The sequence below is a fragment of the Oryx dammah genome, unplaced genomic scaffold (genome assembly GCF_014754425.2).
Source record: "Oryx dammah isolate SB20612 unplaced genomic scaffold, SCBI_Odam_1.1 HiC_scaffold_21, whole genome shotgun sequence".
NCBI lineage: Eukaryota > Metazoa > Chordata > Mammalia > Artiodactyla > Bovidae > Oryx > Oryx dammah.
This window is the reverse complement of record NW_024070205.1, coordinates 20463208-20477298: the sequence shown is the minus strand read 5'-3', so window position 1 is coordinate 20477298 and position 14091 is coordinate 20463208. Positions and strand designations below refer to the sequence as shown.

Sequence of the window (14091 nt, the reverse complement as noted above, 5' to 3'; positions counted from 1 at the left end):
GAAATTAAATATTCAGGGCACATCTGAGGGTGAGTTCCATGCACTGGGACATGTGCTAGCTAAAGCAGTTACAGCAAGTCTGCAGTGACAGTGAGGCAGCTATTTCTTAGTCTCAGCCCCAGAGGTGTGATGAACCCACTTCCTAGGGCCAGTCCTTCTATGCAGTCTCAGCCCCTGTTCCCTCCACTAGAGGGATGCAGAGAGGGTGGGGAGATGGTTTAGAAGTTTTCTTCCATTGGAAAAATGAAAAGTAGTAAAACTTGTCTTCAAACTCACTCACTCACTCACTCACTCACAATTAGTTGCACACATTCCAAAACATAACAGTATATCAGAAAAGGGGAGTCTGGAATTCACATTTGATGAGAGCAGTAGGCAATCAATGCTCAATGAGAAAATAATGAGACTCAAATACCTTGCAGTTTAATTCACTACTCACCTCCCTACTTCTTCATCTTTAAGAAGTCAGATGCCCTTGTTTACATATCACATTAGTCATTTTCATGCATTCTCCAGTCTTCAATACTCATTCTGTGTAGCTGAGAGCAACCCTCCCCAACCTAATCTCCAAATCCATTTTTTATTACTGTATTATACAGGCAAATGTTTTGGGAAACCGAGTATTTGGCCATGGACAATGATTTTTAGGATTCCAGTATGACTCAGTAGTAGAGCATACAGTATCCCAGCTGGCTGATCAGTGACCAACTCTATGTCACGAGGCTGAATACAATCTTACAACACTGATAGGAAAAATGTTTTCTATGTTGTTAATCATCCAGAATTGCTAACTTAAACTACTTCAAAATTAAAATCTGCAAGAATACTCACATGCTCTCATAAGTTCATACACTTTAGGGGGACATCCTTCAGGCTGCTCCATTCGGTATCCTTTTTCCAATAGATCGTAGACCTGAGACAGGTCAATACCTGGATACGGTGACATTCCATATGTAGCAATTTCCCATAAGAGCACCCCAAACGCTGCAGAAGGGATTGCAAAAAAAGAGCTTTTATGTCTCTTCTGATTTATTATTTATTTTATACCATTAGGTAACTTCTCTTTCAAATTTTCACAATGTTACAATATTAGTATACTCATAATTCTTAAAACATGACTTGTTCTTCAAGATATTTTCCACAGGAAAAGTTTAGGTATAATCTAAAGACAGTTTTCTTTAAATTTCCCAATTTTGGGGACTTCCCTAGAGGTCCAGCAGTTAAGACTCCATGCTTTCACAGCAGGCAGTACAGGTTCAATCCCTAGTCAGGGAACTAAGGGTCACACAAGATGCGACCAGAATAAATACATAAATAAGTTTCCCAATTTTTATTTGGATTTCCTTTACAACGAGGGAGAATAAACTAGGACCATATAAGAAGTTTGGGGTATAATCAAAACTATTCTTAAAGCAACTTACAATCTATTTAATGAGTTGCACAATTTTTAAGTCACTGATACTAAAGGAAGAATATAAAAATGGACACATATGAAATCATATAAAATTCACATGTGAAGAAAGAATTTGCTTGATTCTGTCACAGGTTACTCTGAAGTTTGAGATTGCTGGTAAAACATGATCTAGAATTCTCGACTATTTCTACCGCCCCAAATCCAAACATCCTGACCCGTTCTGTCCCCCAAGTTGCTACTAAATAATAATCCTTTTCAGGGAAGTAGAAACAAGATCAGTTACAAAGACAAATTCTAGATAAAACTTCACCATGCCTTCCTTGAAAAGAGGTTACCACTCTGTGTCATAGGGCTCTAGACACAAGCAATAAAGTCTAATGTGGAAAACACAGAGCTTTATAGAGAGGATCGTTAGAACTTCAGTGCAATATAGTAGCTAGACTGTGAGTGCTCCCAAGGCAGGGACTTTGGTTTTTTTTAAACTTTATTCTTTATAGTTTCTTTCTATAGTAAGTACCCTGCAAATGCCCAGCAGATAGTATTTATTAATAATAAATGCTTGCCGAATAACTTAAGAAGGATGGGTGTAAAGGCAGAGGATATTGATCATATACCAAAAAAAAAGCAGCTCTAAAGAATTAAGCATTTAAGTATAAAATAAATGATGATACACAGAGAAACGTCCCTTCCAACCTTACCCCAGACGTCAGATTTGATTGAGAAGGTATTGTAGGCAAGACTCTCTGGTGCTGTCCATTTAATAGGAAATTTGGCTCCAGCGTGAGCAGTATAGGTGTCTCCAGTCATCAATCTACTTAAGCCAAAGTCAGCCACTTTCACCACATGGTTTTCTCCCACCAGGCAGTTCCGAGCTGCAAGATCCCTGTGGAAAAGAAGCCCTACTGTGATTCTATTCAGATGGTCCTGGAAAATGCTCATGAATGCTCTCGTACCAGCTCTTTGTGCTACAAGCAGGGTTTGATAAGTAAGTGCTGACAGGTATGGTAGTATTTCATGAAAACTGCTAACATGGTAGAAAGCCACTAATTATACATCTCTTGTAGAATACTCACCAAGAGGCAGTTATGTGATGCCACAATAAAGCAGGCTTCAGAAAACCAGTTCCCATTTATAAGTACATTGGGATAAGTTTCAGAGGTAGGTAACAGAGGTTTTAGTTTCTTTACTAAGGCAGAAAACTGTTTTTAAAATCAAGCCACTAGATGGAGCAAAATGATCTTGGACTTAGTCCTGGGCAAAATAAAGCGCCTTCTGTTCTGAGAACAGCAAAGGCCCTGCATTAGTACTTTAACCAGAGGACACAGCAGGTTTCTAAGTTGGAAATGACATTATAATGGTCCCTGTGAAAGAGAAAACTGCTTTCCTGAGTTATCTGAAATGCATGTCAGCTTCCTGGTTAGTCACAGATGAAATCGGGTTTTACACACCTATGGATGAAATTCTTCTTCTCTAAATACTCCATTGCAGACGAGATCTGAGTGGCCATGTAAAGCAGCACGACTGCAGTCACCTCTTCTCGGTTGCATTCTCGGAGATAATCAAGCAAGTTCCCATAAGGCATGTATTCAGTCACAATGTAAAATGGTGGCTCCAAGGTACACACACCTGATGGTTCAAAGAGAGCTTGTTTTGTTAGTATATATTTAAACACTCCAACCACTTTGGCAAAAATAACTGCCATTTTTTTTTTAATCTAGTCCAGCAGTAATCTTTTCCTTTCTTGCCATTTCATTCTCTGAAAAGAACACAGCAGCGTTAAGAAGCTGGTTGATAGTGAGTTTCTACTTCCAATGATACCATGCTTTGGAAACTCACATGCATTTTGAGAATGTGCCTGTTTGAACAAAGGTAGAGTCACTTGTATTAATTCCATAAGGGGTCAGGACCACCAATACCTCTAGAGTTCTGTATGAGCCCATGATTTCACATCCTCAACTGCCTCCTGCTGACAATGTTTATCTAAAAGTAACAGCAATTGTGCACACTGTAAAGACTATATGAGCCCTGACTGCTAGGATTTCATTACTACACAGCAGACTCCCAGTAAAAATACAAAAGAAGCTATTTCCTTTGGGGTAGTTTGGCTCAATGAACACCCAAAGAAACTGGCCCTATTTTGAAAAGGGCAATTGTTTCAGTCAAAGATTTCTCTGTGACCTGAATAGGTGAGAAGCCTATCGATCACTGCAAAGCACTTGGGTGGTCACAATTTTTAATCTGTTGCAACAGTCCTTTGGTTAATGTCTCTTTATTTTGTAAAAAATATTTGGAATAGTTTGTAGTTTAGTATCATTTTGAATGATTCTAAACTTTGGATCTGGGGCAATCAGCACAAGCTGGGCAGTTTCATACATTGCAATCAATCCAGGTCACTGTTTCTTGGGTAATTTTAAAACACAGAGACTTCTGATTAAAACAACAACCATTTATTGAAATAGATTTATACTGAGAGCTTCTGCCATGGTGATACAAAGGAGGACTGGGGGACAACAGGGGGTTGCGGGACAAGCATCTTCGAGGAAACCTATGGTTCAGACGAGCTCCCTCACCTAATAGCTGCACCAGGTTAGGATGCTTGATTTCCTTCATCACTGCAGCTTCCTTGAGAAACTCCTCCACCTCCATAGTATCTTCCTGGAAAGGGGGGAAGGTAAGAAAGAAAAAGAGGAGAGGGACAAGCCCCCATCTTAATCATTTGAGTCAACTCACACTCCTAAAACCTCAGTTCTAAAAGGGGGGTATCTTTTGGATATTTTTGCACTTACTTCAAGAAATTTTATCACCGCATAGTGTGCTCTGTATAAGTCCAATTAAGAAAGAAAAAGGTCTCCTTTAATTTATTCAGCATTTGAAACTGAAGTAAAATTTAGTAGGGTAAGTAAAATTTAGCAATCGTGTCCTAGCACAACTGAAACACAAAAGACCTGGATAAACAATTCTATTCTCTGAAAGTTTCTTTCCAGACATCTTAAGCTTTTGAAAGAGGTGCCAGGACAATTAGCTGTTTACATATTTGTCTTCCTGACAAATTCCTTAAGGAGCAAGATATGTCTGCAAGGCTGTGCATACTGGTTCACACTCAGAACAAGCACTTAATAAACGCTTGGTAAAAGAACTGACTACTACTCAGAGGTGAAGAGCAGTCCTTAGGAGTCCTCTAGAGTTACTTCAGAGAATGGGAGGAGTGACAAAACTTGTAATTCGCTACCAGGATGCTTAAAGGAGAGACAGGCTGGCATCAGGAAGATTTCTGTGAATATGAAGAATAAGGTGATCTAATCTCAGGGAGATGGGAGAAGCAAGCAACAGGGAGACAAAGGACCGAACGAGAGAGTGATTCTCCAACAATGCCTGGAGAATTCTGCCCAGCAGGGGTTGTTCTGAGGAAGGAAAACAGCTTGCTTTGCTTTTACAAGTTATAATTTGCTTCTAACCTCCCACCAAGATCTCTATCAACAGCCTCCAGAGACAAACCTTCCCCACATGTGGGTTTCACTGCATTGCAGTGAATAATCTGTCCCTGCATTGTCAGCAATGGCACCAGGGTTAATCATCACAATTTGCTGATGTGCTTGGCACCAGTGGGTGGAAAGTGTTCCAAAGTTAAAGAAGGGCACGCTGGTATTTCCAAGTGATTCAGCACAAAAGAAAAAGATGCCTGAAAACTGTCATTCTCAGCAACCCACCTTCAACGTTTTCACAGCAACTGTAAGGCTGTATTTCTTCCAGACGCCAACGTAAACCTCTCCATACTGACCACCCCCAAGTTTGTGCTTCATGGTAATATCTGTTCGTTCCATTTCCCACTTGTCGTGGATGGGGGATACACCGTAGACTGTAGGCTTATTACACTTGGGAGCCGGATAGTGTAGGGTTGTCACCAGCCCATCAGCCACCGTGGAGTGATGGTGAACAAGCTCGGCCAAGGTGCTGAAGCGGCTCTCGGCAGTTACATATACCTGGTGAGCAGAGTGGAGAAAAATAAACCAACTGAAAAGGGGTCATTATCTCACTGCTCTCAAGATATGAAAATAAGCAGCACTAGTCACAACAGCCAAAACATGGAGACAACCTAAATGTCCATCGACAGGTGAGTGGATAAGGAAGATGTGGTGTGTGTGTGTGTGGCAATGGAATATTACTCAGCCATAAAAAAGAACAAAATAAGGCCATTCACAGCGACATGAATGCAACTAGAGATGATCATACTAAGTGAAGACAGTCAGAAAAAGACAAACACCATATGATTTCACTTATATGTGGAATCTAAAATATGACACAATGAAACAGAAAATCACAAACAGAGTGAACAGACTGGTGGTTGCCCAGAGGGAGGGGGTTGGGGAAGGGATAAAATGGGCACTGCGGACAGCAGGTGAAAAATATCATATACAGAGTGGATAAACAACAAGGTCCTACTATATTCAATATTCCATGATAAATCACAATAGAAAATAATATAAAATGAACATAGATATACGTATAACTGAATCACTGTGCTGTATAGCACACATTAACACAACATTGTAAACCAACTATACTTCAATTTTTAAAATGCTGATTTAAAAAAAGATGAAAATAAGGCATTATCTTACTGAGATAAATGGAAGAATTACGGAAGAATTTAACCATGATGTTGGGGTGGGGTGGGGGGCGGGCAGAGAACTTCACTTTAATCTGATTTAAACTACTCTTCTTATGATTCCTAAAGTAGCTCGAGTTTGGAGGGGAAAAGCTTCTCTCTCTCTGGATCATCAAGTTCACTGGTCTTCAAATATTTTTAAGCTAGACGACTAAGGAACCCAAATATGGAAGATAAAGGAAGAGAAGCACTGATTAAAGTAGGTAAGAAGGGACTGGCTTCCTGTAAAAGTTTATGAACTCCCACCTCAGAATCTTACACAGAACATAATTTGAAAACCACTGATTTTAATTTTTTTGGTAGAGAGAGGATATTCAAATATTTTATGATTTTTATTTCATTAAGAGGCACTTTTGAGTGTCCAAGCTATTTTTTAAAAAGAGCCACAATTTTATTTCAGAAAGCAAACAAAACAGTAGTTAATTTGTGATAAGCAAGAAGAAGGATAAAATAGGATAGCAGTCTCTGAGCCTTATCTTCCAAGGGAGCTTGTTTATTTTTTTAAAAAGAGATTCTAGTGTATACAGAAGAACATACAATTAATAAATGGAGAACCGATGAGTTCTGTAAAGTGAACTCACCCATGATAAACATCTCCCACACAAGAGAATCATAGTATTCCCAGCACCTAGCAGCCTCCCTCCTGCCCTCCCAGCTACTGACCCCACAAAGGTAACCACTCTGCTGACTTCTAACACCTTAGATTAGCTTAGATTGTGAACTGTACCTATGCAAATGGAACCACACAATAAGTATTGTTTTGTGTCTGTTTTCTTTCACCCAACTTTTTTTTTACTGTGATATAATTCATATATTTCACCACAAAATTCATAATTTCAATTGTGCAATACAGTGACTTTTAATAAATGCATTGATTGTCCAACCATTAGCACTATCTAATTTCGGGACATTTTCATCACCCTACAAAGAAACCCCAGACCCATTAGAGGTCATTCCCACTCCCCTCAGCCCATTCCTCAGTAATCACTAATCCCTTCTACTCAACTTTATGTGTAAGAGATTCATCTACGACTGTTCTAGCGGGCCGGATACTAAGCAGTTTTGGTTTGCGGCCACAGCATTTCTGTCATTACTCAAGTCTGCCATAATACTGAGAGGGCAGCCATAGACAACACATACACAAATGGGTGCATCTGCATTCCAGTGCAATTTTGTCTGCAAGAGTAGGCAGCCAGTGGGTCATAGTTTTTCCTAGTAACGTGTGTAGTAGTGCTGCGTTCACTTTGTGTGAGATTCCATTTTACAAATATACCACAGTTTATTAATTCAGTCCACTTCCGTCAGACAGCTGAATGTTTCTAGTCTCTGGCTACTACACGTAACGCTGCCATGAACATTCCTGTACATGTCTGCTGAGCACATGCACTCACTTCTGTTGGGAGGACAACCAGAAATAGATTCTGCTGAGTGGCCCTGATAACGGCACTTACCTGATTCTAGTTGGTTTCATGAAGAAAAAAATATGTCTTATAGGGTGATGCAAAGAAAATTAATAATTTACTGTTTCCTACTTTTTACCAGCCATTATCTTTTATGGAAATCACCTCACTGAATGCTTCCAATAAAATGGGATGGGAAACTGAGGCTTAAGTAAGGTCACAACGTGAATAAATGATGGAGTTACCCAGCAAACCAGATTTGCTTGCTCTAAAGCCTATGCTTTTCCCCTACTATGCATATCATAAAGAGAGAAAGAGTGGAAGAAACAATTCAACCTAAATTTATTATTCAAGGACGTCCCTGGTGGTCCAACACTTAAGAATCTACTTGCAGTGCAGGCAATGCAGGCTCAATCCCTGGTCGGGGAACTAAGATCCCACAGGCCACAGAGCAACTTAGCCTGCACATCATAACTATAAATTTACTGTTCAATAGAAGAACTGACATAAATCTACTCTTTACCATTTATAAAGTAAGACAGTTCCATTCTAACACAGCCATTCTTATACGGTTGGTCTTTCTAACCTGCAAAGTGCTAAATGACTGACTGACCTATTTACATTAACATACATTAATGACCAATATCAGTCTCAAAAGCTTAAAGTTTTACTCTTCAAACTTTCTGGTAGAGATTATTATAATTTTCATAGATAAAAGGTTTAATTTATAAAATTCCACACAATGTATTGGATGTATATGTGCATATCTGTATACTGATGATAACAGTTAACTTATACAGCTGTTTCCTTCATCTTTCACCTTCAAATCTAGCTCATCTTTAAACTCTTAATGTAATACTGTTTTTAATTTCTATTACCATATTGTTTTGAAAAGAGTAAGCTCGCTCTCATGTGCCAAACAGCTCAAACTCACATCAGTGATTAGTTTCCTTCATATCAGACATAAAAATTGTATTCTTTCGTCATTCTGAATATTGTTTCTAAAGAGCAGGCCCATTCACACTGAGAGGTGGCTGCCGGCCAGTCTTACCTTGCCATCTGTGGTGGTATTGATCCTGTAGTGATACACACGCCCCTCGTACCTGAGCGAGATTGACAGCTGCCCGGGGCTGCTCTCACTCTCTCGCACCAGGAAGCTGCCATTGATGAGACTGCTGAGTAGGTACTCTGCTGCACTGCGAGACACAGGTCCATGGTACCAGGAATGTTTTTCCAGGCTGTTCACAGGGGTGATGTAGTTGCTTGGCACCCAGCCTTGGCCATTCTTAGAGCGAACTTCGCTCCACTCACCATTCTGGTTGTAACCAAGGACTCGGAGCTTTTCACCTAGCCAGAAGATCATCACAGAGGGAAAGAAAAGATGTAAGATTTTATCTGAAACAGAAGCAGTCTACTGTCAAGCTTGAAATTCAGTGAAAAAATGAATCAAGAACTTTTAAACCAACCATTATCTTTTTTTAAAGATAATGAAAATGAACTTTGCTATCACCATAGCCTCATTGATATTTTTAGCTTGTAGCTTAAACAAAAGAAGCATACTTAGAAATGTTTTTCTGTCATTATCAATAGGGTTTCAAAAGCTTTTATACTATAGGAAACTCCATATACGTAACTAAGGTAGCACACAAAGATTAAAAGGTCACTCAAATGTCTGGAATAGGACATGGTCTCACTCCTCAAAAAAAAAAAAAAAAGAAATTAACTTTTTCCTCAAAAGAGTCTGTCACAGAACATATATATGGTTCAATGCTAAAAGCAATCAAGGATTAGGGATTAGACATGTAAAACACAAAGTTACTTCTAAATTTCAGTTGGCAACAAGGCTACAAAAACCATCAATGCAAAAACAAAAAACAAAAAAGCACAGACCGCAGAGCTATCAGCAATATTTCAGAAAGAAAAGTGAGGAAGTAGGGGTCGGCAGTCAGGACCTCAAAAGCACAATCTTTTCCAGGACTCAAGTTTTAAAATAATTTCCCTCCCATTCCCCATAACGAATGAATCCCCCATCTGCTCCTCTCAAATTAGTGTGTGGCAAAGAGAAGCTGAGTCTAAAGTTGGAGCCTAAGACTCAAATTACTCAGAGTATCTTTGCTATCAATTTCAATGTCCTTGATTTCTCGAATAAAGTTATGTGTATCAACTTCATCCTCTCTAAACATGCACCCTTCCCCTGTACTTGCAGCCCAGGCAAAATAGGAAAGGTGAGAGATATCATTATCAGTAAACGTTAAATTAAAGAATCCTGGGACTTCTTGGCAGTTCCGTGGTTAGGACTCCATGCTCCCAATACATGGGGGCATGGATTTGATCCCTGATCTAAGATCCCACATGCTGCATGGCAAGGTCATAAAAAAATATAAATCCTTATAAGGCCTTACACCCCCATATCTGAGAGATGCAAGCCTTCTTGTAGAGTTCACATCCACCCCTCAGTGTCAGAGAACAGAAGAAAGCCACAGCAATCAAAAGCACGTGGCCCAGTACTTATCAAGCAAAGACTGTTGGGGGAACAACTCAAAATTATTATTCTGCCAGTCATCTTTTTTCAGTGGTCTACAGAAATGTTTGCCATAGTATGACTTTCTACTTGCCCCTACTATCTCACTCAAGATCCTGGGTTGTGAGACATTCAGTGAGAAAAAACATGGGTATGTGCACGTGCGCACGCGCACACGCACACACACACACACAGGAAATATACACATGTATAGGTAGATAGTGTGTGTACATGTGGCGGTGGAAATGCACAAGTGTGCTGATAAATACTCCCCAATCATATCTGCAGGGAAAACAAATCTCAGTGCTGTCAGAAAAGCTATATAAGACTTGTCAGTCTGCAGCTTTTCTCTAATACTCTTAAGAAAATGAGAAGACTAAGTTCTTTACCAAGTACATTATTATACATTTTTCTTCCTTACAAAGAACTGATAATGACAGGTCATCATAATCAGGATATAGTCGAACACGCTAGGTTTTGGGCTATTTGTTTTTCTCTTTTTTGGCAGTTAGGAGAATTTTCCACTCTGGAAGTTTTGAGTACCATGAAGATTAACAATGGAATAAACATTGCCAGAGGAAATCTAATTTTTTAATTCAAGCAAAATATTGCCTTCAAAGAAAGAACTAAAATAAGTATTGTTATTTAACTAAAAATAAATATTTTGTCTTTTAAAATAAAAAATCAGCTTTAACATGACAACATTTTATATTAAATTAAAAATAAGAACCTGGATAAAAACCTGGCATTTCATAGGTTTTGGACTATACAGTCCATGGAATTCTCCTGGCCAGAATACTGGAGCAGGTAGCCACTCCCTTCTCCAGGGGATCTTCCCAACTCAGGGATCAAACCCAGGTTTACTGCACTGCAGGCAGAATGTTTATCAGCTGAGCCACACCAGGGAAGCCCTTAAAAGAAATCACTGTTGATTATAAGATAAATGAAATCCCACTTTTTGAGATGCATACTAGTAGTTGCCATAAGTGGTAACTGATGAATCAAAAGGCTTTCTTTATCAATGCAGTCATGGTGACTGAGCAATCTTGGAAAATACTGACATGAAAACTGTATCTAGGAAAGAATGTTCTGAGTCACCTTCACCAACTTTCCCACTGAAGCACCTAAAGCAAAAGACTGTGTTGTAGCCCAAAGAGACTACCTACCACACAAAGTATAACATATTTCTCAAGTCCTGTATCCTAAAACTGTGTAAAATTTTCCTCCCATCATAAAACACAGTTCCACACACAAACAAATACCATCAAATGCATGTATACATACCATCATCCCCACTCTGGGACATACATATACCCCAGAAACTCAGTTTTAAGGATTTCTGCTTTTGATGAATCTGGCTGGATTTTAAAAATTGATGTATAAAAATATTTTATTTCAGGGTAACATTCCTTGAGTGGAGACCTGTCTTCTTAATCTGGTGATCCACTCTCATTTACTATCTCATTTCAAACCTTACAAATTAGAGAAGTATTGTTTGACAAAGAATCATTTATTTTACACTTTCACGTAGCTAAAAATTATCCAGAATCTTATTTTTTCCTAGTAGGAAGCTTTCATAAATTCAAAAGACAAGAAAAATATAAGCAGATTAGCAATCCAACTCATGTATACAATGACAATGCCCCACACTCCTATTTCTTTCTCATAAAAATTCCACATTTTCTGTCCTCGTTCAGAAAACCAATAATGGATGGTTTTTACATGATATGTTCTTGGTGTTCTCTTTGTTAAGAATTTACTACTGAAAACAGTACTACTACTCTGTTGTGAGCGTTACTGCAATAAAAACCCTTCCTGCTCGTCCTGTCACTAACGCATATAAACACCAATGAGAGATAAGTTGTCTAGGCCAGTGCTGCCCAAAGCAGGTCCACAGCAAGGCAAGATGCTTGTGCCAGAGTGTGAATCACTGGACCACTTTCTTCAGTTGTTAGAAAAAAAGAAGTGTCAGCTGAACTAAATATAGTAAGTGTACTTAGCAATGTAGTTGTTTTACATTTTGAGCACAAGTTCTTAATCTCAGCGTAGACTGGTAATGAATGGTTCTCACAGGAAGTCAGCCCATGAATGACCCTTAAGAGTAGCACTGGGGCCTGGAAACCTGCCTCCGCTTAGGGAGCCACAGTCCACTGCAGAGAGGTGTACGGTAAACCTCACCTTTGTGGCAGACAGAGGCTGGCATATTACCTATAGAACAGACTCTTGAGAAGGAGTCGAGTTTATGTATATATTGTGCGGTGTTTTTTTTCTAATGTACTTTGTCTCATTTTAGCCTTAATAAAAACCCTATGAATTAGATAAGGTGGCATTATCCCCTATAAAGGTTTTAAAAAGAGAATGAACCAGAGGTACCTGGGCCCAAGTTACCTACCTAATTCCAGTCAGAGGCAGAACCCAGAATAGATCCCATTATTTCTTAACCACTAATAAAAACTGAAACGTGAGAGGATGTTACGTAGAAGCTCACCTTTAGTGATGCTGAGTGTGTTATCACCACTTGCTACAAAATCATAAAGTGCAACAAAGAGATTAGGGTCACTCTCGGTGGCTCCGAGCAGGTTCTCCTTGGAGCTCCACCTGATGGCTTCGTTCAGGGCCTGGGGTTCAACATCACAACCGTAGGGGCGGTGCAAGGCTTCTGAAAGACATAAAGAGAAAGGAATTTCCACGAAGTCCAACAGTTGGAAATTCATTTGAATTCAGTACATAGACAGTATTTTAGCTGTTGGCATTATACTGATGCCTCCAGCAAGGAACAAAACTGTACACGTGGTTGTGGAGTCATGAAGAAAGAGCAGATGGCATGTCTCCTAAGCAGGAGAGAAATCTACTTGTTGAAAACATAATAAGATAGAGGAAAGAACACAAAATGAGCATTTAGCTGTGATGTTTATACACGAACCAAAATCAGAGGTAAATGAATAGGAAACACAGTTTCCTTAAAAAAAAAAAAAAAAAATTCCAGTTCATTTTGTAAAACATACAAGATATTTTGTCTAGATGATGGTGGTTTTAAGAAGGAATAGTTATGTTTTATAAGTGAAGTCCTCCCAAAGTACCTTTCTCCCCTTACTATCTTCATATAAAACAAATTTCAGAAAAGATAACAGGGATTTTAAGAAATATATATAGATTGTATTAATCCAGGCCCTCCATTTACATATAGAAAATTATAGAAATACTGCTTTTAGAAAAAAAAAATCCTAAAATTATCTACTAAGCAGAAAAGTATTTTGGTTTAATACAAAATATTCTTGGCATCCCAAGATACCTTTGTACTACCCTGTATAGTCTATAATGCAACAGCTTTCCAATGTAAATTGTTTTAATAAAAAAATTTTTTTTCCTTTTCTTTTCATACATTTTTAATAAAATACTGTAACTTAATTAGGACTCTAGAAAACACTGCAGGCAATGGGCATGATTTATTGTTTCTATCACCTGTAATGGCTGAAGCCTTGTAAGACCTGGTTTCTTCTTCAAGGCTTTGTGGTTCCTAAATTTAGTGACACTAAACAAAGAGGTGATCCTTATGCCATGTTAGTTAAAGATCACCTGCTTCTCACAGTTCAGGATAATCATACCAAAAACACACTGTTCTTTCAGCAGCAATTTTCTCAGTCACTAAAAATGGGTTTCAGTGGCACTCTGCCACTATACAACTGCCTCTGTCGTATAACAATTCTTTTCTAATATGTCTCCCTTTTCCGCTCATTTTTAAACTTGGTTTTATCATATATGAAGAAGAAAAACCCTTGAATCTGTGGTTTTATTTTCCAATCCACTCTCTCCTCTCCACCTGTACTGCCAATGTCTTAGTTTAGATTCCCAACATCTCTCACCTGGACTACTGCCTCCAGTCTTGTCTCCCTCAAATCCATCCTCCAAACAGCTGGCAAAGTGATCTATTTAAGACAAAAATTTGACCATGTCACTCTTCTTAAGATACTTCAATAGTTCACCATCAAGCGAAAAATCTCTTTTAACAAGGCCTTCAAGATGTCTCATAATCAGATCTCCACCTATTAATACTTCTCCAGCTTCCCTTCTCTCCCATTCCACGCCTTGAATT

The 14091-nt window shown here is 38.8% G+C and overlaps 1 protein-coding gene across 4 annotated transcripts in view; it reads right to left on the bottom strand.

The window, feature by feature from the left end:
* The window catches only part of ABL2 (ABL proto-oncogene 2, non-receptor tyrosine kinase), a 100246-nt gene that overhangs the window by 13336 nt on the left and 72819 nt on the right, over positions 1 to 14091 (bottom strand). For all 4 annotated transcript variants that reach the window (XM_040263892.1, XM_040263894.1, XM_040263893.1 and 1 more), the window contains exons 2-9: positions 13862 to 13924; positions 12487 to 12657; positions 8529 to 8824; positions 5122 to 5394; positions 3985 to 4069; positions 2863 to 3040; positions 2113 to 2297; positions 832 to 984 (exon numbers count right to left, since the gene is read on the bottom strand). In XM_040263892.1, the coding sequence (XP_040119826.1) occupies positions 832 to 984; positions 2113 to 2297; positions 2863 to 3040; positions 3985 to 4069; positions 5122 to 5394; positions 8529 to 8824; positions 12487 to 12657; positions 13862 to 13924 (1404 nt within the window). The remainder of the gene's footprint in view (positions 1 to 831; positions 985 to 2112; positions 2298 to 2862; positions 3041 to 3984; positions 4070 to 5121; positions 5395 to 8528; positions 8825 to 12486; positions 12658 to 13861; positions 13925 to 14091) is intronic.